Below are 27,413 nucleotides of genomic sequence, written 5' to 3'. Positions count from 1 at the left end.
ATTTGAGTGTACACAAGGGAGAACCTGTTGACGCGATAGAATATGCGAAGATTATTGGGAGCTTGTTGTATCTAACAAATTGCACTCGTCCCGATATAGCATGCTCGGTCAACAAGTTGGGCAGCTTTACAGCTAACCCTAGTAATGAACATTGGAAAGCTCTTGAAAGGGTTTTGAGATATTTGAAATATACTCAAAACTATGCGATTCATTATACTAGGGAACCCTCTGTACTTGAAGGGTACTGTGATGCAAATTGGATATCTGATGCCAAAGACTCGTTTTCAACGAGCGGTTATGTATTCACTGTGGGGGGTGGTGCTGTGTCTTGGAAATCCAAGAAGCAAACATGTATTGCTAGATCGACCATGGAATCAGAATTCATAGCTTTGGATAAAGCTGGTGAAGAAGCCGAGTGGCTTAAAAATTTCCTCGAGGATATTCCATGTTGGTCAAAACCTGTGTCGTCCGTGATAATTCATTGTGATAGTCAAGCTGCTATCGGACGAGCACAAAACCATTTGTATAACGGTAAGTCGAGACATATTCGTCGACGTCATAATACCGTGAGACATTTGATCACTAGTGGAGTTATCTCAATTGATTATATAAGATCAATTGATAACATAGCGGATCCTTTGACAAAAAGTATCCATCGAGATCAAATGTATAAACTGTTAGGGGGAATGGGTTTGAAGTCCACAAATTAAGGATAATCATAGTGGCAACCCAACCATGATGACTGGAGGATCCCAAGAACTTGGTTCAATGGGACAACTAAGTTATGAAAATCCGTGTGTTGAACACTCGAATTGCCTATTCCTTGTAGAACAGTGAGTGTTCGGAAACCTGCACGTGGTGAGGTTAAGTCTTTGACTTTTAATGACTCTAGAACTCCTCGAAGAGGACAAGTATAGCAGGATACTTGAGTTAAGAGTCACCTATGTAAGTGTGAAGTGGGGCCGCTTCGATTGAAACACTTATGAATCCAAAGAGGTGTTCCAAGGCCTGTAATGGACACAAACGTGAGAACGAATAAGGATTGAAGCAATATTGTGTCAATATTGTTGACTAAGTATACACCAAGGAGGACTAGTTCAAGGAACACAATCCACTAGGCCGCCGGTATACTCGATAATATTGACTATGGCAGGTTCAAAGCCACAAGCTACCTTTCCAAAAGCAATGTTGTTTCTTAAGAAGACTGAGCTAAATGTCTGCATACATACGCATACTGATTTCTCACTCATGTGGGGGATTGTTGGAAATATGGTTTTATGCCAAATCTGAAAATTATTATTTAATTAAATATTTATTATTTAATTAAAATAATAATTGGATGTTAATCTACATCTCGAGTAGATCAACGTGATATACTTGAAGTCTCAAAACCGATTTCCGGTGAGTGAGATATTGTATGTCAAAGTTTGGATGTTGAAGAGGGAAAATCAGTTTCAACTTCTGCGTTCAACGATTGCGGCCACCTACCGCAGCCGCCGGAATTGACTGTTTCAACTTCTGCGTTCAACGATTGCGGCCACCTACCGCAGCCGCCGGAGTTGACTGCCGATCCGTTCACACTCGGTTTAACACCTATAAATATGGGTGTGTGGTGAGCTTTAGAATTCACTCTGAAAACTCACAACTCACAACTCACAAAATAGTCTGCATTCTGCATTCCACCTCTAGCTCAGTTTTCGATCCTTATTCAGTTCGCCGGAGCTCGCCGGATTGTGGTGCTACATCCGACGAGACGAAGTCGTTTTACCTTTGGGGAAGATACGCCTAAACCGAAGAGCACTACCGGGGCGATAATCTTCTTGCGGGAAGAGATTCATCTCGACTCGACTTAGTTTATACGTATAATTTATTTATACAGTATATTTCTGTTGTATACATTTATTTGAGTTGTAATTTCTCAAATTATTTTCTTTGTAATATTTTCAATTATTTTGAGTTGTATTATCTCAAAATATTCATTTTGTAATATCTCGATCGTGTACCCGGTTCTAACAATTCTTACTCCAGTTTATATCTTCAAAAATGTCGATTTATTAGTAAAAGAGGAATGCTTTTTTTTCTCTCTCTCTCTGATAGGTAGTAAAGGGGAATGTTCATTGTTCAATTTGGTTGGTCTTGATAAATTACCATTAATTTATTCTATGATGTTAAATTGTTTTTAAATTTTTCAACATACGACCAAATAAAAAATTGTACATTGTATCCAAGCCAAACTATTACTCCCTCTGTTAAATTTAGTAGGGTTATTTAGTTATTTTGAATTGTTCTATTACAAATGATCAATTTCAAAAAAGAAAAGTCTCTATCTCACAAAAATTATGGATTTCATCACTTTTATCATTTTAATTTATATTTTAATCACTTTTTTTTAATAAATGTACCCAAAAATAAGTGGTCATGTTTAGTGGGACGACAAATATATAATTCTATTTGGATAGGCTGTTTTGATGTAAATTCGATAGATAAATCAATGACCAAATAAGATTTGTGAAAATAGCCAAATTCAATAAAAAATTATTGTTGGTAAACTTAACACAATATATGTAACGACTTTATTAAAAATGGAACCACCAATATAATTAAAGTACTAGTAGCTAGTTATGAACCTTGAAGCCACAAACATCCACTACATCCGTAATTAAAAAAGAGTGCAAGTATATTTCTGACTCTTGTGAACAAGAGAAATAAAAATAAAGATATCATTTAGTATAAGTTGCAAATAGGAGCATTATACAAAATATTATTTTTCTCAAAATTTTAAGTAGATATTGTAAAAAGCGTTTCAAATCTCAATAACTTGAAAGCTTTTAAAAAGGATTAGGAGTGCTCTCCTAAAAATCATCATCAATACATCCTCTAATTATTTAGCACTTGCGTCAATACCAAGTCATTAAATGAGTGTGGTAGAACATTTGCAAATTTATCCAAATGATTTTGTCTCATAAAGTAATATACAAATTAGTCAACACTAACTTAATGTTTTCATATTTCAATAACTCCCATAAATTGGCAATTCTTTTAATTTAAGCATATTGTTTTTAATGCTAGATGAATTTGATGGGAAAATGGGAATTGCGTTCTTGAAGCTATCTAAACTAACTTGGTTATGCGGCATGCAATAACGAAATGAAATATAAAAGATAAAATATTAATATAATATAATGATAATAGTTTGAATATCCAAACTCGTGAAACTTGTGCATGCTGACTTGTGGTGCGAATAAGGAATAACTTGTGGACCATGCCAATCTTGCCGTATTTTTTAAACAAAAAATATTATTTTTATTTTGAATTACAAAAGAATGAGAAATGTCCTTCACGGTATTTATGGATTTTTATTCAACTATTTTGAATGTATCAATAACCTACTTTACCATTTAATTTTCTCAATCTCACATTTTCGATACACCTATTAATACTAAAAGTGTGTTTACTTTTGATGAAAAATGAGAGAAAAAATATATTTTCACTCATTTTTCACCATTTTTACTTGTTTGCTATAATGAAAAATTTTCCTCAGATAAGGTGAAATATATTATCGGACAACTCATTTTGTCTTTCAATGTTGGATAATGTTATCATATGATAAGAGTGTGAGAATATTTTCTAATATTTTTTTTTATCTTTTTATCTCTATTAAAAGATAAGATTTTTTCATCTTTTCTTATTCATCATTTTTTAATAAAAAATATACAACCAAAGTAGACGCGCCCTAATAATTTACCCGAATATTTGAAAATTAAACTACACATATCATTACATTTTTTAAAAGTGTGAATGTTTGTAAATATTTAATCATACTTTGACTAAAACTTGCGTGCAGGCTTCTGCAAAGCATGTTTTATTCACTAATTATTTATTAAGTAAAGTTTAATAGTAATTCATAATTACGATTTAACAATCTTATTTGGAAATATATTAATCAACGCTTCGGTTTGATGATAGTTTTTGTGGCGCATGGTGCGGGTGTGTACGAGAGTGTCTTTCTTATATTTATAAATAGAATAAAAAGATAGTCACCTAAGGAAAATAATTTATCTGTAATTAAATAATTTTGATATTTCCTTATTTATAAAACTCAACACAACAATAATCTATGCTTTTTCCTTATTTTCACGTTAAATCTTTTAATTAATTAAGAAACGAAATAAAATCAAATTCGAAAAGTTGTTTAACTGAATGGTTAAAAAAGTGAATATTATTGGTCAAAAATCAAGTTAAATAAAATGACAGTCACAGTCACACAAAGTTCGTCACAGCGCGACGGCGTCGTTTCATGCTTCGAAAACCAAGCTTAATAATATCCAAAACCCTATATTACTTTCGTCGCAACTGATAAGGGAGAAAAGCATTGTTTATAGAGGAGAGATTCAGTTTACTCCAAAACTCTAGAGAGAGAAAATAATACATAGATCGCAGAGATAGAGAGAGAAAAGACGAGAGGAAGAAAAAAAAGAAAAATTAAAGAAAAAGAGAGGAGAAAAACAATAAATAGGCCAAACAAAAAAGTGGAAAAAGGAAAGCAAAGTGAAAGAAGGGGAGAGAGGAGAGGGGAAGCATTAAAGCAGTTGCTGTGTATTCAGTTGGTTGATGGTGGAAAATCAACGAGGCGTGTTGCTTCTTCCCAAGGGCAGATTCGTCATTCCGGGCATCCACCCCATGCTTGCCGGCGGCGCCGCGGCGGTCGAAGCCATCGGGAGCAGAATCGGCGAGCTGAGCAGGGTCGTGTTTGTTGGAGGTGGCAGCGGTGGAGGATTCTGGAGGGATGCGGCGGCGAACGGCGGCGTGACCCTCGCCTTCACGGCGTTTGCTGGCCTCGCGTTAGCCGCCGCAGTGTTCTACACTACTAGGTAAAGAGCTAGCAAAGAAATCTGTGACGGAAATTTTCTGAATCCGGTGTTGTAACCCTAGGGAGAGTTAATTTAATTAGTTAGGGAAAAAAAATTTGGGGAGAATTTAGGAGTGATAACTGATAAAGTGTTCATAGATGAGAGCTCTAAGACGAAGTCAGACTTCGTCAAAATCTTCGCCACCGTCATCGTCTTCAAATACGTCGTCGTCTCCACCGTCTTCGTCGTGGATTCATTTGAGATCGGTTCTGTACATAGTAGCTTCCTCCAACTCCTCACCAGCCTCTTGTTCTTCTTCCTCATCTGATCGGTGAGTCTCTTCTTTCTCTCTATAAGTTAATCTCTCTGAAATTGTTTCCTACTTAGTTGTTTTTTCTAATCTTTAACTTCAGATCTTGATTTTATAGTTCCCAAAAATGAGCTTTCTTCAATCTCATATGACTTCCCCTACCATTTGAGTCCAATCTGCCGCTTCTTTGCAGCTCGGCGCATAACTGTCCATTTCGTCGTGTTGCTTGTAGCTGCCCTAGGTGTACGCTTCAGTTAGTTTAGTTAGGGATCGATGTCTACAGAGTAATATTGATTTGACTTAGTAATATGAAATAATATCTTTTATTTTTCAGTCAAAATAGGCTTTATATTTTGAAAGATCGCCTGGTGTTGAATATTTAGTACCCGATTAATGAAAAGACTCATTCTTGCCCTTATATTGGATTTTGTGTATTAAAGTGTAATCTATTCAAGGTTACCAACGCTGTGGACTTCTGGAATCAGCAAATTTGAGATCCTTTAAGAATGAGTAACTATGTTTACATTTGTAGTCTAGTCCAGCTAGGGAAAGGATATAGATGGGATAAGAAATACAATCTCGCTCGAAGTGGAAATTGTTGATTGACCTGCTTTTGCTGAGACTAATCAATTTTCTCTGAACCTTCCTTGAACAAGACGGATAATCATATATATGTTTTCTGTCAAGTCATGCTTTATAGACCTGGAAAGTTTGGTGGGAGATTTAGTATGCAGCCAAATCATTGTGCGATACCCTACCTCAACCTCATGCTTTAGGTCAGAAGTTGAATCCTGTTTATGTTTCAAGATTTAAACGTCCAGTAGCTGCCCTAACATATTCATAGATTGTCCGACATCACAGTTAACATGATAGGATCTTCAATGGGAGCGTATGTGCTCTCATTGTGGCTATAGACTATAGAGTTGTTTAACATTATGCATTTTAGATGAAATTTTGTTTCCTGCAGAGAACTCCGTTTTACTTATGTAGTTATGTTAATCTGTTTATTGATTTATAGTTTTTTGAACTTTTGCATTAGCAGTCAGTGACAAGTTATACAATCTCAATCAATAAGTTGGCGAGTCAAACTTCCTGATACCTAACACTTGCTGTCTTGTTCATTTGTGTTATGACCTTAGCAGCAGTGAATATTCTGCTACCTCAACTTTTAGTTCGACACTGCTGATCTCGTTCAGTAGCTATATTTTCTATAAATTCCTTTCTTTGATGACAACATAATACATCTTCTTTTGGATATTCCACAGAATTAGGACACGCACACTTCAAAATAGTATAACTATGCAAATATAAGAACTTATTGATATTTAATTAGACTCTTCCATGCCTTAATGTGAACTTATTGACCATTGTATTAGTTGTGTTAGAAGTATTTCAGTTTATAAATCTAGGATGCAAGATGAATGAAGCTTTCTCGTGACTTTACCAGCTATTCAGAACCTAGCAATAGCCTCTTATATACTTTCAAGTTGCTACTTGAAAAAAAACCGCTCTCTACTCTGCAGTTACTTGTATTACTGCACAACTAGGATCTGCTTTGAATATAAACCTCTAAACAGTCTTGTGGAATTTGAATGAGTTTTTTGTTTTGGTTCCTTGAGTTATCATGTTTGTTCAAATATCAGCTGGTTGTCATTGAAACTATTAAGTTAAGGAACTTGATATTGATGCATGTTCCCGTTTTGCTTTTCATCTCAAAAACTTTCTCCATTGTAATATGCAATCAGTGATAATTAGTAAGTTTTGAACTTATGCTACCAAACATGATTGTGCCTAATAATCTTGTGACATGAGAATGTGGTACTCTTTCGATTTTGTTAACATAGCCTCCCGTTTATCAAATGAATAATTAGCGCTATTGCTCATTTTCAGTGGTCGCCTAAAATCCCCATGGTCCCGGAGAAAAAGGAAACATATACTCTCACCTCAGCAGTGGAGAAGTTTGTTCACTCCAGATGGAAAGCTCCGTGACAATGGAGTTAAATTCCTGAAGAAAGTTCGAAGTGGAGTGAGTTGTGCTTTCATATAGCTTCAAGTTCCCATTTTTCTTCTTTTACTCAGAAGACTCCTTTTTCAGTTGTTGCTCGCCTTTTATAAATTAATTGTTGTACTTGGGAACTGCTTGAATTTGTTTTGATACCTTGCTTTATGCAGGGTGTTGATCCTAGTATTAGGGGAGAGGTTTGGCCATTTCTTCTTGGAGTGTAAGTTGACTCACCTCTGGAATATGATATCCGAATTTCAAGTTTTCTCGTTTTCTGACTTGTGTATGAGTATCCCATCAATGGTTAAATTTCTTCTTTTTCTGAGACATTGCTAGGAAATTCTTATGATGTAAATAAATGAAGATTAAGGATAGGTCAGGTTACAGCCAGTGTTTCACGAAACCCATTTGCTTCTTGATGTTTGTGTTTGCTTGTAATAAACCCAATGTTGATTATTCACGTCTCTGAATATAGTTTTCATCATCCTCCTTTGCCAACAAAAGTTTCCCTCATCCAGTCCTTAACTTTAATATTTAAAGATGTCCTGACCTCACTTCCTTTTGTTGAGGGTTGGTGCTGTCTCTGTCATCAACCTGCCATTGTTTTCGCTTTCAAGCTTATTTCTGTACTTCAAGAATATGCATATCGCTTAGTCGTATAATGATCTTGAATTCTTTTTGCAGCTATGACCTGAGAAGTACCAAAGAAGAAAGAGATACTACTAAAGCCCAGAACAGGTACAGTCACAAACATGAGTTCACATTTCTTAACCCTTAAAATCATCACTATTACCTTGGCATAAACTCGCACATGCTAGTGAAATCAGACAAGAACGATAAGAAGTGCCTTGTTAACTTAGCATGCTCTTTTTATTTTATTTTATTTTTCTTATGTCTCAAATCTCATTTTGTATTAATGTAGTGGACTATTTTCTCTCTTCTTCTTTAAATCTCCTCCCCTGCATTTATTTGTTTGATTGAATATTAATTTACTTAAGTTTGGCTTCACATTTATTTCGAAATAACATAACCGTATGTGTTAATATATGCAGAAAGGAATATGAGAAACTGCGGAGGCAATGTCGCCGACTCCTTAAACATATCAGTGAACCTTGTAAGTTAAGTGAAAATGGTGAAACAAGTAATGCAGGTAGCGGAAGTATCACTGAAGGCATGGATTCTCCTGGCTCTGAAGAGGTGGTGAGTGCCAGAGAATCCCTTTCGAGTGAGGAAACATTCGATAATAATTTCGATGATTGCCGTACCACCAGCTCCATTATGGATGAATATGAGGGTTCAAAGAGAATTACAGATTCCAACGTCGCCTTTGACTCAGAATCCTCAGACTCTGAATCCTCAGATGATCCTGAACTGAGTCAAACTTTCGACTTTACAGAAAGCACACAGGACCAGGACCCTGAAAATGACCTGTCCTCAAAGGAGGATTCGTCTCCTTCAAGCACGGATGTTCAGTCTCAACCCTTCAGTAGGGAGGATTTTGCCACCTGGCAGCGAATTATCCGTCTAGATGCTATTCGGGCCAATGAGGATTGGATCTCATACTCCCCAACGCAGGCTACGGTGACAGATGCAAAAGCCCAACGTGCTGCTGAGGCAGTGAGGCTGAAGGATTATGAACACCTAATTCCTAGCAGGATCTACCACGCTGCTCGTTTGGTAGCCATTCTTGAAGCCTATGCACTTTACGACCCTGAAATTGGGTATTGCCAGGGGATGAGTGATCTACTTTCTCCCATAATAGCTGTGATGACAGAGGACCACGAAGCTTTCTGGTGCTTCGTGGGTTTCATGAAGAAGGCTCGTCACAATTTCCGGCTTGATGAAGTGGGAATCAGAAGGCAGCTGAACATCGTCTCAAAAATCATCAAGTACAAGGACTCACACCTCTACAGGCATCTAGAGGAACTCCAGGCGGAGGATTGCTTCTTTGTATACAGGATGGTGGTCGTACTCTTTAGAAGGGAACTAACTTTCGAGCAAACTCTATGCCTCTGGGAAGTCGTGTGGGCCGATCAGGCTGCAATTAGGGCTGGTATAGGGAAGTCTGCTTGGAGCAGGATTAGGCAGCGGGCCCCTCCAACCGACGATCTTTTGCTTTATGCTATTGCAGCTTCTGTCCTGCAAAGGAGGAAACAAATCGTAGAAAAGTACAACAGCATGGACGAGATTCTAAGGGAGTGCAACTCGATGGCCGGGCATCTCGACGTGTGGAAGCTTCTGGATGATGCGCACCACTTGGTTGTCAACCTCCATGACAAGATCGAGACTTCTTGAGTATGTCATTTATTCCCTCTAATCATTGTTAAGTCTATCGTGGAAGAATTTCTCCGTTAGTCGTTTATTGGGAGGCAGCAAAATTGGGGCTTGAGTTTTGGGGAAGTAGCAGAAGCTCCGATGCAACGGGGCTGCTACAAATTTTCCTTGTAGAGGTCTTTGGTTACATCACATCTGTATCTCTACACTTGAAAATTTTCTGCTGGGGACTCCATGCTGCCTATTTCAAGTATTAAATTTCTAACATTGTGAACTTAACTCTGCTTGCTTGTTTGGCCTCTCCTACTACTTTCCACCTCTAATTCAATAATAAGAGGATGTTTAGTACTCCCTCCGTCCCGGCTTTTGGTATCCAGTTGAGAACGGCACGGGTTTTAATAAAGTGATTGGTGTGTTGTGAGTGGAATAAGGGTCCCACATTTTATGTGAGAGTTAAAATAATTAAAGTGGAGTAAGGGCCCCACCTACTTTTATTAAAAATAGAAATGGATACTAAAATGTGGGACGGCCAAAAAAGGAAAGTTGGATACTAAAAGGTAGGACGGAGGGAGTATAACTTATAAGTTCCTTTAAAGTGTTTGACAAAATAAACTCCTAAAGAGCCTTATAAGATGTAAAAATAAGCTCTAAAAACTTATAAGTTCTCCAAAAATAAGTTCTTCTATCCCAATTTATTTTCTCATGGAGTATCTTATAAGCAATTCTTATTTTACGAAAGTACTTTAACTATAATTTTGTATTTTCATTATATATTATTCTAATTTTATTTTTCTTTGATTTTTTCTCGCTAATTAAAATTTCTCTCTTTAAGCTCAATTATCCAAATGCTTTGATAACTTATAAGCTCTTTAAAATAAGTTTAGCCGAACACCCTCTGAGTCACACCTAATGTTGGAATGATTTTGATTGTGATTTATGTTTAAATCGTACTTATAAGCTCTTTGACGATGAAGCACAGTCTGTTGGTAAGACGCTTCCCCTCTAACCAATAGGTCAGGGGTTCGAGTCACCCTGGGAGCTAGAGTGTGAGTGGGTTTTTTCCTTTCTTTGGTTGTAACAATTTTTTTTAAAAAAAAAAATACTTATAAGCTCTTTAAAATAAGTTTAGCCGAACATCCTCTGAGTCACACCTAATGTTGGAATGATTTTGATTGTGATTTATGTTTGAATCATACTTATAAGCTCTTAATAATAACTTATAAGAGAGCTCTTAATAATAACTTATAAGAGTCTATAAGCTCTACAAAAATGTTCGCCAAATAACTTAATAAGATCTATAATAAGTTAAAACAATTTATAAGCTAAAAAATTATAAAAGTCTACCAACACTATTTATTGTTTTATGATCTTATAAACAAAGAATAATTATAAAATAATTTCACTACTATATCTTTCTCTATCAATTCTTTCTGTATCTTTATGATTATGATTCTTTTTCCTCTCTTAACTCGCAATTCTCTTTTTAACTTTTAAAATCAATCATCTAATTATTTTAACAATTTATAAGTTCTTAAGAGGTTACATAATCTAAGCTCCCGAAATATCTTACAAAATATTTGGACTTACAGGATGTTTAGAATACAAAAGTTGATCCGAAGCTCTAGCTAATTTGGCAATGGAGTGTAATGATCTTGAAGTGAATAAACGTTTAGGACAGCAAAGGATAGGAACTTCCCAAAAGGATTAAAGTGGTACAGAAACTTATTACTTATTTATTTATGTTTTTGAGAGGGGGAAACTTATTACTTATAAATCAACACATCCGATTCAACATAGCTCAAAAATATTCAACTGACAGAGAAGTTGCAAACTAAGGAGCCTATATGACTTTGGTGTACTGCAGGACAGCAAAGGCCGACCCCAAAATGAAGAGAGGCACCAGGACCTGCAAGTTCTTCATCATAAAATCCGAGGCCTTCGTGGCGTTGGAAGTGGAACCATCACGTGGCGGAGGGTTGTAGATGCGCTTCAAGGGAACTGTTGCCGGATCTATCTCCCCGATGTAATACTTGTCCCTCATTTCGCGAGCAGAGTCGCTGTGCCCGGTATCCTCGAAGTCACCGGTTGCATCCTTTCCTGTGATGTGCCAACAATTTCAAAAACCTATATTTGTCTTTGATGATGACGACTGGACATATTACCTGTTGTTGCTAGTAAAACATCATCACCTCCAGGATGATCGTCCATGAATGGAGTCACATCATAAACCTGCGAGTCAGATCAGCATTGCCTAATCCTGTGTTTATGGAAGTATATGCTATCTTTTGCAAATTTACAAGAATCTTAAAATGTACATGCAACCAAACACTAAACGTTTGATCAGATTTCAGGAGACTGTAACATAGTTGCACCAACTTAAGATTGTAAAATTGGAATTCTTGTATACAATGGCAGTCTGGCAAAGAAGCCTCATTTACTTTATTTGCATATGCTAACTCCCCAATCTCTCTCTCTCACACACACACACACACACGAGTTTGACGTTTTTATGATGAAAGCTTCATAGTAGCAACAGCACATATTTCCAAATCATCCATAAGAAAATTGAGCATCTGTATCGTACAAGCGATAAATTTTTCACTCCTTTACCAACATGACTTGCACTGATTATAAAAAATCACCAAAACAACAGAAATACAGAGCTTAAAAACTTCGCATATCAGCTCGAGTAAAGTAAAATGAGGTTGATCAATTTTTCCACTGGGATACGTAGTTAAACTCAATAGCATGTTAACCGTATAAGTCAAAACTCAAAATATTCAGGAAACAGATTATCATAAAATTATTAAAATGAAATTCATAGCAAGAAGGAACTGCAGCACGGAGTAACATCAATTCTAATTCCTTTGCAACAGAAAAAAGGAATCAAATACTTTATTTTATCTTTCTGAAAAAACAAAGATATCGAACCTTTCCACTGATAACGATCCAACAATCCTTTGCCTTATTATGCTTCTCAACTTCCTCAAACAAGTAAACTTTCGGATCTGACGCCATTATTCCGTCACACAACTGCACAAAATTCTCACAATCAAAATCAAAATCAAAATTCTCCACGATCAACACACAGCAGAGAAGGAAAACCAACGATCCAAAGCAATTATGCAGAGAAAGAGTGGAATCTCAGAAAGAAATCGAACGAGAAGAGTTTACTATACTAGAGAGAGAACAGTTGACTCTCTCTCTCTCTCTTTAGTTGAAGCGAATATGGAGTATTGAAATCATCGATGGTTATATAGTTGTTGTGCAGACAATTGGTCCTAAAACTTGTTCAAAATTCACATTTGCCGGCGTTGGGCCCACCCCTCCCCAGAGGCTGGACTGTAGACAGTTCTATATTTATTTCAACTTCCAAATTGGCTTTCTGCGTGGTAGTTTAAATATAAGAATAAATATTTTTTTTAATTTAATTAGTTATTAAATATGATTTTAAAATTATTGTATTAATATTGGTCGAAAATCAATAATTTATTATCCCATAATTTTGGTCAAAAATCAATCATGTGCCAGTTCTATCGGATTGATTCATTTTATTTGAAATTCGGATGATATACTTGTTAAGAACGTTTATTTATTTTACATGGTTGAGTATTTTTTATCTTCAAGATTATGATTTCTTCAATTTCACTATTTTTAATGAAATTAGTATGTTCTCCCGTGCTATACATAAATTACGATATATTTTTAAAATTTTAAATTATGTAAAAAGTTTCAAAATGTCATTATTTATGAATTAAATTAATTGGTATAATAAAATTGTGTTAATTTAAATATTTTTATTTGATTTAAGATAGTTGTATAATAACAATAGAATATTATTAACTTTTTTTGATAAAGAATATTATTAACTTAATGAGTATAATACTAAATTTAATGAATAATTAAACTTATAGATTATAAAGTAAATAATTTAAGTAAATTTCTTTTTAAGCAAATAATAGTAAATTATCAATAAAAAAATTAATAACAATTATTTAATATAATAATTTTGGGCTCTTCATATATAGTCAAAATTGTGTGGGTGTGAGTGTGACTTGTGAGCGTGCGTTTTTTATGGTGAAAGCAGGGAAGTTATATTATTATTATTATTATTATTTTGACTAAGGAAGTTATATTACTATTAATGGACCAAACTAATGCCGGTCCTCGTTTGATTAGTTTGACTAATTGAATTGAATGGTCAAAGTTAGGAATTACTATTGTCATTTACTTAACAATATACATATGCATATAGAGTTTGGCATAAATAAAAACCAATATTAATATGAAATTAATAATCAATCCTAAACCAATATTTTTTATATATAGATATGGTTCAAACGATTTTAGGTGTATGCGTATAAGATGGGAATAATTTTTACTCGTAGTTTTTATATTATGAATATCTGATTTATCACATGAATAAATTCTTGGTTCAGACTTCAGAGTTTGAAATTTAAAGGTGCTGTTTTTTTTTTTTAGTTTATAATTTTTACAATGAATCCATAATGTTTCATGTAAATCATTGAGACCCTCGCTCTTTTAAACCATTAGTATTATATATATAGAGAGGAGATCAAATGAGAATGGACAAATGTGGTGAGAATGGAGAAGAATTACATAAGTCAGTATATATGTTGCATAAAATGCTTGTAATTTGCATAAGTTGCTTGTAATGATTGCATAACGAAATCCAGTTAATTAGATAAAATTTTCGTTTCCTCCAAGATTCCAACTCAGATAAAATTTTTATACAGTATTATACTGCAGCTTATGTAACACTATATACTGACTTATGCAATGATTCTCATTTCTCACGAAAGATGATATTCTCAATATAACTCATCTATATATAGGGTTGGTTATAGTGAAAACCGCAATTTAAAATGAGAACTGCGAATGCTGGCATGTAAAGTTACTGCTTTTGTTGTGTTATTAACTGCACTTGAACAAAATGAGAAAAAAAAAACATTTTCACCAGGATTCGAACTCAGGTGTTGCATTCATCCATCAAGATGATGCATCCATCGTAGATCTTCATGATCGAAGGGTTGAGATTTGATTTTTAACATGATTTTTTAATAGTAGTACAAAAACATGTAATTTATACATAAGATGCATAATCGAGTATTTTTATTCTTAATCATATTATTAGGATATTGTCAATACCACTTTTTCAATAAGATATAAATCAAACAAAATTAACTTAAATAATAAAAATTATCAAAAACTTCAAAATATTTCAAAATTTCAATCTATCTTTATAATAAATAATGAACTAATTCTCAAAAGTATCGCCTCCTATATATCTACTTTACTTTTTGGAATTTCTTTTCTTGCATAAAGAATTCGTTAGGTTTGACAAATTTATTCGGCAGATGCATTGACATGTGAAAATTACTACGTTGCCATTTGCCAAGAAAATAGACATCGTTAATTTTATGCGAAAATAAATTTTATACCTAACGGATCTGCAAATAATATAAGGGAAAATAGAAATGTTAGTGCTTTAAAACTTGGTAATAAATAAAACTCAATACTGCATGTATTCCACCACATTTATGTAATGTATTGGTGGGAAAAGAATAATATTGAAAAGATTATAGTAGCCTGTGATGATTGTAAGCATGCAATGAGGCTTTCAGTATAAAATAACAGAAACATAGACGGCATTTAAGAGGGCTTTATTTATAATTTTCATTTATATATGCATCGTATTCGTATGTTATATATTTAATTATAATTAGTTTTTTTTTTTTTTGAAGGAAATTATAATTAGTTGGTGTCCGAGTTGCGAGACGAAACCATCCTATTTAATGTCAACCTCCAGAAATGGTCTTATACAAAATTAAAAGGGACAGTTTGATTTATTGAAAACCTTCAAACCCCATTGATGAATGATGATTCTGGGTTGATTATATTTTCAAATCCATCCCTAGATTAAATTTTTGACGTTAGATTGATGACATGGTATATGCCAGAGGACAATACGTAAAAAAAAGTTAGAAATTTTTTGACGCTAGATTGGTGACATGGTATACTAGAAAATAATACGTAAATTTTATTTCAGAAAAGCTAACAATTACGTGTCTCTAGTATTTTTCAGACAAGCCATATTATCAATTTGGCACCAAAATTTAGTTCCAAGATAGATTTGAAAATATTTTCAAAAATTAGATATAAAATTAATATTTTGTAAAGGTCGATATAGAATCATAGATATGAAAAAAAAAAAAAAACTATGAAACTCGGTGTTTCCATTATGGGCTTAATATCGGGTGGAACGGTTAAACGGAGCAATATTTTAGTTGGGCCGAGTGTTCTTATTAGCTTTCGATTGTGGGCTTAGTTTTGTAATAATGGGCCGACCCAATAAACGGTGCAAAACCTCTTAAATTTTACAGCCTCTTTCTCCCATTCTCGATCTTCTCCAGAAAAAGTAGTACAACAAATTTTTGCTCACTCGGTTTCATCTTAATTGACTTAATTCCTTTCGATCTAATTATTTTAAAAAGTAAAACTACAGTGTAAAATTACATGTTCTAATTAAGTACTTAAAAATAATGAGACATTATAAGAAACGGAGAGAGTAATTTTTAGGGTTAATTACATATAATATCACGAACTTTGCTCGAAATTCATTTTCCTTACTATCTTTAAAAATTTCATTTTTTATCAAATACTTTGACATTTGTTCAATTTTCCCACGATTTTTTTTACCCTCAAATTGAAATCGATGTGGTGTTGATGTGGCTCGCCGGCACACGCCATTCCAATAAATTAAACGACGCGTTTCAGTTTAAACATTAAAACCCTCGTTTTAGCAACCAGCGACACCAATGGGCGAAGCACCAACGCCAACAATCGATGCCAGCAATCGGCGCACTGGTATGGAAGACTGGAAACACGAAGCAATCGGCACCACTGGTTTGGAAGACCTCGACACGAAGACTTCCACACTGGTCTGGAGAGAAACCCTTCGACATAGGTGGTGGAAAGGAAAGCAATTGTTTTTTTCTAGCGCCAAAAGCAATATTTGATTTCCTTTTGCCCAATAAAAATGAGAAATTAAAAGAAATTAGGACTTTTTTTATGATTTAATATTATATGTGTAATTTAAAATTTATATATAGTCCACGTCTGTGTTACGTGTAAAATTAAATCCACGTCACTGCTATGTGATTTTTTCGATCATCGAAAAAAAAAGTCGTGGAGAAATTGAACAATATCAAAGTATTTGATAAAAAAAATGAAAATTTTAAAGATCATGAATAAAATGAATTTCGGACAAAGTTCGTGATATTATATGCAATTAACTCTAATTTTTACACAAAATGAAAACAACTCAAGAAGAAATACATGTCAAAACAAATGGGACGGATACCTCATCTCACCAATAATTCAAGAAACAAATCTCTCCCACTTTTCTCTTCTCGATTTTTCAGCTGTGAGTTTGTGAAGCTCAAATTCCCAATTTTGAAAATAACTCCAAATATGTGAGCAGTACTTTTCATGGTGGAACCCTTTTGTTTGCTGGACCTGTTTTTGATTAGGAATAATACAAGAGAGAGAGAAATAAACATACAAACTTATTTCTTTATTTTGCATATTTCTTCTCATCTCACATGCCCAAGCCCAACATTTTTGCTGGGGGGAAACCAAATATGCCATCTCACACCAAAAACCTTCATTTTCTTCTTTGAATTTAACTTTGAGAAATAAAATAACTTTTAGTTCAACTTATCTCCTGGGAATCTGGGGCTATTCAGCTTATTTTGTTCATGTTTTTCGAAATGTGGGGTTAATACTTATGAGGATAAAATAGTATATTTATTAGTAATATTTTAATAAAATAGGTATTAAAAGTAAAATGAAGACTGAATAAAATCACACCAGTTCTATTTATGTCCATCTCCGTCTTTATTTCTCAAAGCCGCCAATATAATAGACTTTTTACTTATATAACTCGCGATGCTTTAAACCTAACAAATAATTAAACCAAATGCGATTGTTTTAAATTTGTCAAAATTTATCATATTTTTGTCGATTGAATAAGTTATTGATAAATTATTGGTGAAAATTATGTTATATGACGAACCAATGCTGATTTGGTTTGCCCCCCTCCACCTCGAGCAAGCTCATGCTAAGTTCTAATCGTGCATAATACCATATATTATCACAACATTCTAACTTCTTTTTCGTTAGTGTAAGAATTTTTAAATTTTACTATTTGCACAATATTTCAATATTTTTGCAATAATGTCACAATGTCTGAATTCCAGCACCATAAAATTAATATGTCACATCGAATTTGATATAGTCCGTAATTACGTATCGTACTTATATATGTTTTTTTTTTTTTTTTTTTTTTGATCGGGCAAAGTCATGTTAGATGTTAGTAATTAGTTCCCCCATTCACTCCAAGAACCACCTTATCTCTCCATTCACCAAATCCACCTTATATCTCCAATCTCCAATTCGCTCCCAAGAGGGATCGAACCCGGGTCACTTCACTTAAGTGACGTATAAAGTAAAATATAAAATATTTTTTCCAAATCAATTTTGTTGTAGTATACGTGCATGCGCTCCATATGCTTGTTCTACAAATCCAAAATCTACCGGTATTATTTATCAAGTTGGTACTAATACATGATAACGATTTATTTTTATTTTTATTTTTATTTTTAAAAAAGGATATGAAAAGACAGGAGGGAAGGTTGAGGTGGTCGAAAACAAATACCTCACATCCCTTTCATATTCCCCAATTTCAATCACAGCCTCATATACTAGCATTATTGTAAGATTAAAATATTATGGACACACAACAACTATCTTATTATTATATTATTTGGCAGCAATAAAATATACGTACAAATATTCACTAGATTAATTATATAACGTCACAACAATAAGTGCAGATATCACTTTATAATAAAATCTACTTTTTTTGAGACGGATAATAAAAAAAAATAGGTATGCATGTGTTGGCCGAATGATTAATATCTAAAATTAAAAGTCTTAAATTCAAATTTATTGTGATGTAGTGATTTTTATTTCTTTTATTTAATAGTATTAATTTATTAAAAAAAACTACTTCCACTGCCCATATTGACGTTGCTTTGCCTATTTCTTTTATACACGATATTAAAAGAGTAGAATTATGAGTAAAGATGTAGGAATTTATATTTAATCCGAATGTTGGCCGAATGATTAATATCTTAAATTAAAAGTCTTAAATTCAAATTTATTGTGATGTAGTGATTTTTATTTTTTTTATTTAATAGTATTAATTTATTAAAAAAAAAATACTTCCACTGCCCATATTGACGTTGCTTAGCCTATTTCTTTTATGAGTAAAGATGTACTCCCTCCGTCCCAAACGAAATGTCCTATTTTCCTTTTTGGGTTGTCCCAAACGAAATGTCTTGTTTCTTTTTTTGGCAATACACTCTCTCTCTATACTTAATATTTAATAATTTTCACCAATCCACTTTATACACATTTTTTAATCTTCGTGCCGAAAAGAAATAGACAATTTCGTTTGGGACAGAGGGAGTAGGAATTTATATTTAATCGAACAATCCGACAGTTTTATTCAATTATTATTAGGTCAGAATTTGAATCATTATGGAAAAATGAACATTCACTATTCATTCTCTTAAAAAAACTTGTAAACATAATTATTTATAAGAAAAAACATGCAAGATTCCGCAAGCTGGGCATACCATTCGATTATATTTTTTTTACTATGATTTTGGTAATAATATTAGTCGTTACTTAAAAATCATGGACCAAAATGAAAATGAAATAACAGAAAGAGAGGAGAGGAGAGGGAGAGAGAGAAATATTGTAGAGGCAGTAATGGAGGAGTTGTTGGAAGACAGACGGTCAACCGCCATGTCCACCAGCAACCCCTCTTCTTCCCACACTCTCCGCTTCCTCGGCTTCACCAAACAACCCGAATCCGCTCCCACACTGATCCACGACCCGCTCGAGCTCCACGAGAGCGACGTCGTCTGGTCCTTCGCCGTCTCCACCGCCCCGCCGCCGCGCCACCACCACCAGCACCTATTCAATCCCGCGAACTCCGGCCTCTCCGCCGCCCTCTCCGACGACCACCGCCACCTCATCCGCCGCAAATCCACCGTCAGCCACGCGATGCTCGCTCCGGCGGCCAGGCAGGAAGAGGTTCCTCCGCCGAGGTTCCACCAATCGGCGCCGATGAACGTCCCGCGGTGGCCGAAGGAGCTCCACCGGAGATGCGGAAACGGCAATTTGGACGGCCTCGACGAGGAGGAGGACGACGGCGCCGCTGAAGAGGAGGAGGAGGAGGAGATAGTGCCGCCGCACGTGATCGTCGCGAGGTCGCACGTGACGTTCTCGGTGTTCGAAGGCGCCGGGAGGACGCTGAAGGGCCGCGATCTGCGCCGCGTCCGCAACGCCGTGTTTCAGAAAACAGGTTTTATCGATTGATTTCAGGAAAATTTAAGAAAAAAGCTAAATAAATATAATTAGCTACGATTTTGACGATGAATTTGTGTTGTAAACTCTTTTATTTTTTTCTCTATACATAATTTATTTTGTATTGTTTTAGTATGTTTTGAATATGTACGTCTCTGGAAAATAATAGCAGTCACTTTTTAGCTAATACAATTGTTGAGAGATTATTATTATATTGGATTTTTGTTTATCTTGTTGTTGTACTGATTTATGGTTTAAATATTGATTACTTGAGAGTTTTCCTGTGTATAATTCTGGTGAATAGTTTAGAGTTATAGAGATTGTAATTTTGTAGGATTGCAGGAATGTTTTAGAGCCATTAAACATTAGTTTGATGTTTAACAAGTTAGCCTTCAAATTGATGATTCATATATATTAGGGAATTCTTGAAAGTTGCTCTAGCAGTAACGTTTGGTGCTTTGTAATTCATGGAAAATTCTTGTATCATGAAAATTGATGAACTAAGAGATTGAAGGTTTGAGCCTTTTGAATGTGTTCTATCCATGAATATTTGCATCTGTGATGCGAAACACCCAAGCTGTATTCTTGAAAAATAATGCCTAGTTTAGTTAGTTACTGATGAATGCATACATAGTTAGAGCTATGGCTGTGCTGATGTTTTATGGCGTATTTGTCGTGGCAAGAAGAGCATAAATCGTGATGGTAAAGTTCACAAGCTCACTTTGAGATTAGTAGATTTATATTTATAGCTTTTGATTTCTCACAACGAGGTAGAATAAGAAATTGGCTGTGGTTTCTGTTTGAATAGGATCACTAACCAATTTCTCATTGAAGATCAAGCTGTGATCATTATGGTATGGTGTTGAGCCTCTCTAACATATCTCCATATATCAAAGATGGCCGATGAAAGTATTTAACATGACTTAGTGTTGGATGAAGATTGAAGGCATGATTTTCTGTTTGTTTCAGTAACATCCTTGATTGGATAAAGAAATGCACATTACAGTCTCATCTCATTATATAGCATATACTGTTTATGTTTATCGTAGTCGTGCTATGCATTTCCTAGCAAGAGCAGAAGTCCGCGCCTGCTTTGGTGCAAGTCCAGACATATGAGGTGCAGATCATCAACTCTGCCTTAACGGTATCTCAAAATTCTGTCTCTTCTGGATTTATGGATAACTGAAATTGGATTGTGAAGTTTACTTGTCCGTTGCTGCTTATATCTTGGTAGTGTGTTTTTCTATCAAGAATCAGATTCTATCTTGTATATCCTTGCTTCAATTTTAGAAAAAACTGAATGAAAAACAGACTATGAATATCCTTGCTTCAGATTTAATATGTACTTATATTTCATGATCTTATTTAATGCAAGGAAAAGATGTTTCTCATTTGCTTGGGGCTATCTCACACTTTGGCCTTTCATTGTCTTCTTGTCATCATCTACGCGTATAGGAATATTATGCTGAAAACGACATTTATGGATATGCATGAATCTGAGTGGTATACTGGATGGAACTGAACTATCGATCTTTTTGAAGCATGGTGGTGAGTTGGTACCACAACGTGTCGTCGGTGGGGGTTCGAGTCTTCTAGATGCTATATTCAGTGTATCGTCCATCATCCATCGACACATTTAGTATGTGTCGGTGGATGATGTATTTTAATTACACTAGGTATATTTCGATATACTAGTGTCCCACAATTTTATGTACCGCTATTTTTCACTCTTATATCTATTATTTTAATAATATTTTTTTTATAAAAACAAAACTTTTAATAATACTATGAATTATATTTAATTTTTATTTCAAAAAATTATAAACAAAAAATTTTAATTTATCAACCTATTATTGGTTAATATAAGTGAAATTAAATGAAAGAATAATTATATACTGTAATTAGATGGGATAAATTCTAATTAATAATCACAAAATTAAACTAAAGCATACACAGTTGAAACTAAAGAAAACATATAGTATAAGAAAATAAATAAAATTAAAAAAAGGACACAAAGTGAAACATTAAATGTGATACATTGCATCTCAATTTGTATATTCCACCTAGTGAAACTGTTATAAATAAAACCCATGCCATACTCATAATATTTTATTTCAAATTGCATTATATTTTCTTATGCATGCTATATTTTAAGGGATGAGATCCAGTGTCTCACAATTCTATGTGTGCCACTGTGTCCCATGCTTATATATATTATTTTAAAAATATTTTTTATAAAAATAAAATTTATTATAATATTATGAATTATAATTAATTTTTATTTCAAAAAAGTAATTTTTTTAAAAAGTATATACCATGACTTTGAATTTATCAACCTATTATTAGCTAATAAAAATGAAATTAAATAATAAAAAATAATTATATACCCTTAATTGATGGAATAAATCCTAATTAATAATCACAAAATTAAACTAAAGCATACAAAATTAAAATTGAAGAAAAAATATATAAGAAACTAAACAAAATTAAAAGTGGGACACACAGTGAGACATGAAGTGTGGTACACTGAATCTCATTCCATATTTTAAGACATCCTTATTCATATGTGTTATCTTCTGATATTGTTTGAGTTTTGATAATATTGAAAATAAAAGATTCTCTCTGTCTGAGAATTGTTGCTTCACTGCTTGCACATGGTTGTGGGTGCTCTCCCTCCACCCTCGATAGTGCGCTTTATTTCTAATATAAATCTTCCACTTTGCATCATGGAATATGTTATATACTAATGTGCTATATATGCTTAAATCAAATAAATGGAGCTCTTGTTTCTGATATCAACTTTTTTGAAAATCGGGGAGATCCATTATGAATTTATGATTACAGATTCAATACACAAACACGTGCTAAATTAAAATTCTCGTTTGACAAAGTTGACTAAGAACACTGATTATGTGAAATTCTAGTTGACAAAGTTAACTACGAGTACGAGCAAGTAAATCAACGAATAGTTAGCCTCCACGTGGCGAGGCAATACGCAATTCTGCTACACCTTTTCTCTAGACTTTAGCAACACCATATCTTTTTTGTTTGTGCGCGTTATTTTCCTCTAAAATGATTTGCACTATTCTCCCTCAAAATAAATAAATGAATTTCTTTCACTATTAATCAAGACCACAAAAAAAACTTTTATTGAGGGTCAACAAATCTCCCGATTACAAATACCATCATCCACTTAAATTGACTTATGCAATAATTTTTTTGTCTCCTATGTAGAATTTTAATTAGAAATCATTAAACCTTTATTATTTTATTTTTAAAATTTTCAATTGAAATTATTAACCATAATTATAATTATAATTTAATTAAGAAGGAGGCACCTAATTAAGCGCGGCTAGTCTAATCGAGATCTGATAAAACTGCAACGTTATTTTATATAATATGAAACTATGTCAAAATTAAAGCTTGTATCATCATCGCCAAAACTCTGGTAATTCCATATCTGATAACACTCTGCATTTTTGAACTAGAAACTATCATCTAAGAAGCCTAAATGAGTCATGATGTTTTCCCAGGTAAGAAATTCATGCAAATTGGAGGATTGATCTTTGCCAATGCTAGAATGCAAGAAGGCAAAATCCACAGCCCATCACCACATATCAACCCAGATGCAACTGCAGGAACCATCAAACCAGCTTCCTTCCTATTTATTCTACTCCAAACATACACACCCAAGCTCCCAATGCACATGTCGATGGCGAACGACGCCCCGACCAGGAACGGCACCGCCATGGCCATCGGGAGAGGGACGAGCCTCCCCACCCTCTCCGGTGCCATGTCCCTCAACAGGTTCGCCAAGATGGCGAACCCGAAGAACCCGTAGCAGAGCTGCAAGCAATGGAGAGGCAGAGAGGAGAAGCCCTCCACACCAAGAATGGCCATGTTCCTATATATGAGTGCATAGGGTGCCTTGTAGCTGCCATCAGGGTTCCCGAGGTCGAACGCCTTGTAGAAGAGAAAGAACGTGAGAGGCGCCACCACGCACCCGATGGCCGTCCCGATCGCCTGGCTGAGGAGCATCGAACGTGGGGAGGTTAGGGTTAGGTGCCCGGTCTTCATGTCGTGCATTAGGTCCGACGATATGGAGACCATCGACTTCACGAGACCGCACCCGATCAGCCCGGCCACGACGCCGTTCTCTTTCCCGCCCAGAGCCGCCAGGATGAAGAGGGCGACTTTGCCATAGTTGTACGACATGTTCATGTCCGTTAGGCCGGCCCCGTAGGCGTTGCAGAAGCTCAATGACGGCGCGAAGATGTACACGACGACGACGTAGTACCACTTGAGCTGAGGGAACATCATTGGGATGATTATGATTGAGATGATGGAGAATAACAAGTAGCCAGCACAAGATACCCACAGAGGAATGCTCTCCCTCTTGAACACCTCGTTCCTTCGAATATCGGCCACGGATTGATCCTTGTCGTCCGATTCTGTCGTCACAAACACACAAGTGATCATGGATTCTTGAATATCAAGATTAAAATGCTTCCAAATAGAGAGAATTTGATTGATCACCTGATATCTGATTCTTCTTGTTGAACGTGGTTCGCATGCTTCGGAATGTAAAGAGCAATGTCTTGAGAAAGTTGTATAGGCCATCACCAAGAATGAGAGAGATTGAAATGAAAACCTGCATATGAATGTGAAACATATAGTTTAAGTTGGAAAATAATTGAAAATTGACAAGATATACAATTTTTTAGATACATACTTTGTAACCATTGAGACTCTTCATGCTGCTTTCTTTGATATCTTTGGGGAACCATTCCCCCTTCCGTTGCTCTATCAGCGGCCACATGATTCCCCACGAGAGCACGGCTCCGAGAAGCAGAGACACGTTCACTAGGTGTGAGCAGATCATTCCTGCTCCCACATAGGTCATGCTAAAGTCGAAGAAAAATCTGTGGAATTTTGATGTTTCACATCAGTTGCTATGCAAAAGTCATGAAACTGAAAAGCTATATATAGTTTGCAGCGTACGTTTGCTTCCAAGCTTTCAATCCGAATGTGGGGAAATTAGAAAATCCGCATTGATCTCCACCGGAATAGAACCATTGGAAGAAACTCCATAGGAAGCTGAACGAGAAGAACTTCATGAATCCACGAACCTGTTTCCTGAAATCGGGATAGTGTGAAATCCGAGGCCATCAATCTAAACACATACGGCTAAAAACTATCTCGATCTATCATAGCAAAGAAGGAAAGAATGCCTACTTGGCCATCTTATCTCCTTTGGAAGTGTGGAATCCATTGATGAGAACAGCAGTTGCAGTTCCACTCGGGTAAGGTAATTTGTAGTCAATGATCATGATCTGTCACAACATGAAAACGACAATATTCAGACCGAAGCCAAGGTATCCTTATTTCTTCGTACGAAAAGGGCTTGAAACTGTCAGCATACCTTTCTAAGAGGAACCAATGCCAACAACCCAACAAAGCTAACAACAAACAGAAATCCAGTCATCCAATCAAACCCCGGTTCTTTATGGCTCGTAGGCGAATTCCCCTCTGTATCGACCCCCGCCTGCTCATATGTCTTCTTATTCAATGCTAAAAGAAAGGATGCAAACCCACCTAATGCCACAATATTCAACCAAGAATAGCTAACCATATCAATCAAATGTTCAAGAAATAAGCAAAATATATGAATCAAAACCAAATCAATTTAATACAACCAAGAAAAGCTAACCAAAACCATCAAAACCAAATCAAATGCACAAAGAAGAAGCATAACATATGAATCAAAACCAAATTAAATGTTCAAAGAAGAAGCAAAATATATGATACAAAACCAAATGAAATATTCAAAGAAGAAGCATAACATATGAATTAAAACCAACTCAATGTTGAAGAAAAAAGCAAAGCATATGAACCAAAACAAAGGCAAATGTTGAAGAAGATAGAGGCTATATACACAAAGCATGCTTCCAAGATGCTGACCTCCATAAGAGAGACCATAGCAAGCGACTGCACACGTCTGGATCACCGTGTTCTCCTGTCTAGTAAACGGGGTAGTCATAACATTGGACTTTTCGAGCAGTTTAGTCCATGTTCGAATGAACACAAATGCAAGCAGGGCAGCTGATACATTGAGGTTTGGCACTAGCCCAGTTGAGAGATTGAGCTTCATCAACACAACACTGTAAATCATTCCAATAAATAAACCAGCAATCATTCCTCGAATAGTTATCTGTTTTTCCCATGGAGGAATCCTCTTCATATCATCTGGTAGCTCACTATTTTCCCCCAAATTCTGACTCTCAATTTCTGTGTTTTCCCCTCTTTCATGACTCTCCATTTTCCTTTCAGTTCAAACAAGTTTTCTCCCTGATTCAATTCTACCAAAATCACAATGACAATTGCACAATCAAAAACTGAAAGATCATTTGCGAGAAAATGACAAGTAATCTCCTATCATAATCACAAAAAAGAAATTCATATCAATAAATGAAAAAGGGAAAAAAAGCTACATGCAAAAAAAGGACAAGTTTTTTTTGTCTAACATAATCACAAATGGCAATTAACATTAAATGAAAGATATATATATAAAAAAGATGGTTTTGCAAGAAAAAGACTGGTTTTTTTTCTTCTATCGTAATCAAAAAGGCAATTCAACACAATCAAGAACTGAAAGAAATCAATATAAATAATAATAATAATTAAAAAAAAAATGATCATTTGCAGGCAAAAATTTGTACAAAATTTTCTTACCAGTATAGGTGATTTCTTCCACTGAACAAGATGAAGATGGGATTTACTGCAAAACCCACAAAAACATGAATTCCACACACAACCTCCCACGTGATTTTTCTTCCCACCAACTTTAGGAATTTGAAATTTCAATGAGATTATGCAAAACCCAAAATTCGAGGTTTTTACCCCAATGCAGTAAGATCTGTGATCGGCAAAAAACAACCTGAATTTAAAGCTATCAATAAAACAGTTGAAATAGCGTACTAGTACAACCGGAGTAGTACAAATTCAGGCATTAGTATTCATTAAACGTTTTTGTGTGTACTACAAAATAACAGAAATTAAGCAAATCCCACTTTTGATTTTTGAACAAATGGTAGGCAGGAAATTTGCCATATCATCACCATTTACTACCTTTTTAATGTCACTTTCTCATTTTAAAATACAAGCATTAAAATGTGCTCATTTTCTTCAGCTCTCCTTGAATTTTCTTTCTTTTATCTTAGAAAAAAAGAAAAGAAAATGAATTTTGCAGCAGAAATAGTTGTAGGTAGACTAGACTTAGGTATAAATGAAGAGAACTGTGTGCTTGATGCACTATTGTTGGTGTTAGTTCTCTCTCATGTTGTGTGGTTGCGAAATTTATGATCTCTATTTTAAGGATTATGTTGCAATACTAACATCTAAATGATGTTATTTCTAAGAGATTTTTGAGGATCATGTGTATAAAATGATGTCATGATTATTGTTCGAGAATACCGAAAATTGAGTTATGAGAAAATCTATTGCAAATAGTATTTTA

General features: G+C 34.9%; 4 protein-coding genes across 10 annotated transcripts; 2 read left to right on the top strand and 2 right to left on the bottom strand.

Moving 5' to 3' along the window:
* Positions 1–4,351: 4,351 nt before the first annotated feature.
* LOC131014742 (rab GTPase-activating protein 22-like) lies at positions 4,352–11,878 on the top strand. 3 transcript variants are annotated; one of them, XM_057942821.1, is made up of 6 exons: positions 4,352–4,871; positions 7,051–7,186; positions 7,333–7,382; positions 7,847–7,900; positions 8,215–9,457; positions 11,301–11,878. In XM_057942821.1, the coding sequence occupies exons 1-5, from the start codon at positions 4,612–4,614 to the stop codon at positions 9,455–9,457; spliced, it is 1,743 nt and encodes a 580-aa protein (XP_057798804.1). In that variant the 5' UTR covers positions 4,352–4,611; the 3' UTR covers positions 11,301–11,878. The 3 variants fall into 3 exon arrangements, with proteins under 3 accessions (XP_057798804.1, XP_057798803.1, XP_057798805.1); XM_057942822.1 differs by having other exon boundaries at positions 4,366–5,181; XM_057942820.1 differs by lacking the exon at positions 11,301–11,878 and having other exon boundaries at positions 8,215–9,715.
* Positions 11,153–12,809, bottom strand: LOC131014743 (cytochrome b5-like). 4 transcript variants are annotated; one of them, XM_057942826.1, is made up of 4 exons: positions 12,616–12,809; positions 12,368–12,469; positions 11,599–11,665; positions 11,153–11,533 (listed from the first exon to the last, which is right to left on the bottom strand). In XM_057942826.1, the coding sequence occupies exons 2-4, from the start codon at positions 12,452–12,454 to the stop codon at positions 11,277–11,279; spliced, it is 411 nt and encodes a 136-aa protein (XP_057798809.1). In that variant the 5' UTR covers positions 12,455–12,469; positions 12,616–12,809; the 3' UTR covers positions 11,153–11,276. The 4 variants fall into 4 exon arrangements, with proteins under 4 accessions (XP_057798809.1, XP_057798806.1, XP_057798808.1 ...); XM_057942823.1 differs by having other exon boundaries at positions 12,598–12,805; XM_057942825.1 differs by having other exon boundaries at positions 12,611–12,798.
* Positions 12,810–19,297: 6,488 nt separating this feature from the next.
* Positions 19,298–19,909, top strand: LOC131019058 (protein S40-6-like). Its single transcript, XM_057947738.1, has one exon. It carries the CDS (start codon positions 19,298–19,300, stop codon positions 19,907–19,909), a length of 612 nt encoding a protein of 203 aa, XP_057803721.1.
* A 3,357-nt stretch (positions 19,910–23,266) lies between these two features.
* Positions 23,267–26,942, bottom strand: LOC131014741 (metal-nicotianamine transporter YSL3-like). 2 transcript variants are annotated; one of them, XM_057942818.1, is made up of 8 exons: positions 26,630–26,942; positions 25,859–26,256; positions 25,320–25,492; positions 25,133–25,230; positions 24,899–25,033; positions 24,630–24,819; positions 24,434–24,548; positions 23,267–24,348 (listed from the first exon to the last, which is right to left on the bottom strand). In XM_057942818.1, the coding sequence occupies exons 2-8, from the start codon at positions 26,214–26,216 to the stop codon at positions 23,414–23,416; spliced, it is 2,004 nt and encodes a 667-aa protein (XP_057798801.1). In that variant the 5' UTR covers positions 26,217–26,256; positions 26,630–26,942; the 3' UTR covers positions 23,267–23,413. The 2 variants fall into 2 exon arrangements, with proteins under 2 accessions (XP_057798801.1, XP_057798802.1); XM_057942819.1 differs by having other exon boundaries at positions 25,859–26,245; positions 26,630–26,896.
* Between the last annotated feature and the right edge of the window lie 471 nt (positions 26,943–27,413).

Source organism: Salvia miltiorrhiza, chromosome 3 (assembly GCF_028751815.1).
Source record: "Salvia miltiorrhiza cultivar Shanhuang (shh) chromosome 3, IMPLAD_Smil_shh, whole genome shotgun sequence".
In the NCBI taxonomy this organism is placed as follows: Eukaryota; Viridiplantae; Streptophyta; class Magnoliopsida; order Lamiales; family Lamiaceae; genus Salvia; species Salvia miltiorrhiza.
The sequence above is the reverse complement of the archived record's forward strand: the minus strand, read 5'-3'. Positions and strand labels throughout refer to the sequence as shown.

What these genes read in the sequence shown, in the direction of transcription:
- LOC131014742 (XM_057942821.1), top strand. Translation starts at nt 4,612, where the DNA reads ATGGTGGAAAATCAACGAGGCGTGTTGCTTCTTCCCAAGGGCAGATTC. An exon ending in TGAAGAAAGTTCGAAGTGGA is followed by an intron (nt 7,187 to 7,332) that starts GTGAGTTGTGCT and finishes TGCTTTATGCAG; the next exon opens with GGTGTTGATCCTAGTATTAG. An exon ending in ACTACTAAAGCCCAGAACAG is followed by an intron (nt 7,901 to 8,214) that starts GTACAGTCACAA and finishes TAATATATGCAG; the next exon opens with AAAGGAATATGAGAAACTGC.
- LOC131014743 (XM_057942826.1), bottom strand. Translation starts at nt 12,454, where the DNA reads ATGGCGTCAGATCCGAAAGTTTACTTGTTTGAGGAAGTTGAGAAGCAT. An exon ending in GGATCGTTATCAGTGGAAAG is followed by an intron (nt 11,666 to 12,367) that starts GTTCGATATCTT and finishes TCTGACTCGCAG; the next exon opens with GTTTATGATGTGACTCCATT. An exon ending in TGTTTTACTAGCAACAACAG is followed by an intron (nt 11,534 to 11,598) that starts GTAATATGTCCA and finishes GGCACATCACAG; the next exon opens with GAAAGGATGCAACCGGTGAC.
- LOC131019058 (XM_057947738.1), top strand. Translation starts at nt 19,298, where the DNA reads ATGGAGGAGTTGTTGGAAGACAGACGGTCAACCGCCATGTCCACCAGC.
- LOC131014741 (XM_057942818.1), bottom strand. Translation starts at nt 26,216, where the DNA reads ATGGAGAGTCATGAAAGAGGGGAAAACACAGAAATTGAGAGTCAGAAT. An exon ending in CATTGGTTCCTCTTAGAAAG is followed by an intron (nt 25,231 to 25,319) that starts GTATGCTGACAG and finishes ATGTTGTGACAG; the next exon opens with ATCATGATCATTGACTACAA. An exon ending in AAAGGAGATAAGATGGCCAA is followed by an intron (nt 25,034 to 25,132) that starts GTAGGCATTCTT and finishes TCCCGATTTCAG; the next exon opens with GAAACAGGTTCGTGGATTCA.